Source organism: Penaeus monodon, chromosome 15, assembly GCF_015228065.2.
Source record: "Penaeus monodon isolate SGIC_2016 chromosome 15, NSTDA_Pmon_1, whole genome shotgun sequence".
In the NCBI taxonomy this organism is placed as follows: domain Eukaryota; kingdom Metazoa; phylum Arthropoda; class Malacostraca; order Decapoda; family Penaeidae; genus Penaeus; species Penaeus monodon.
Window position 1 is genome coordinate 25,211,128 of NC_051400.1, and position 303 is coordinate 25,211,430.

General features: G+C 46.2%; 1 protein-coding gene across 1 annotated transcript in view; it reads right to left on the reverse strand.

Annotated features, from left to right (window-relative positions):
• LOC119581844 (organic cation transporter protein-like) overlaps positions 1-303 on the reverse strand; it is a 24,470-nt gene that overhangs the window by 4,045 nt on the left and 20,122 nt on the right. Inside the window, 1 exon segment of the mRNA XM_037929983.1 lies at positions 45-145. Within this exon segment, the coding sequence (XP_037785911.1) occupies positions 45-145 (101 nt within the window).

The following is a 303-nucleotide window of genomic DNA, read 5'->3' on the forward strand; positions in this document are numbered from 1 at the left end:
TGCAGGAAAGACACACGCCGTCCCTCCCTCACGTCCCCACGCACCGGAGAAGAATGAATACACTGAGAAACTTCTTCCAAGATGCGGCGAGCTGTCCCTTGAAGCCACTGAAGTTGTGATCTTCCTCTTCCTTCGCCAGGGTGGACTGAAAGAGATTGTTTTTCATTCTTGACTGAAAGACAGCGCATTTAGTGAGACTAGCGCCTGGTATAATACTGAACAGTGTTTAAAAATAGTAGGAGAGGTAGTGATGTGTGGTGATGACGAAAAGGGTAATAATCATGGTAATTATGCTTGTGTTGC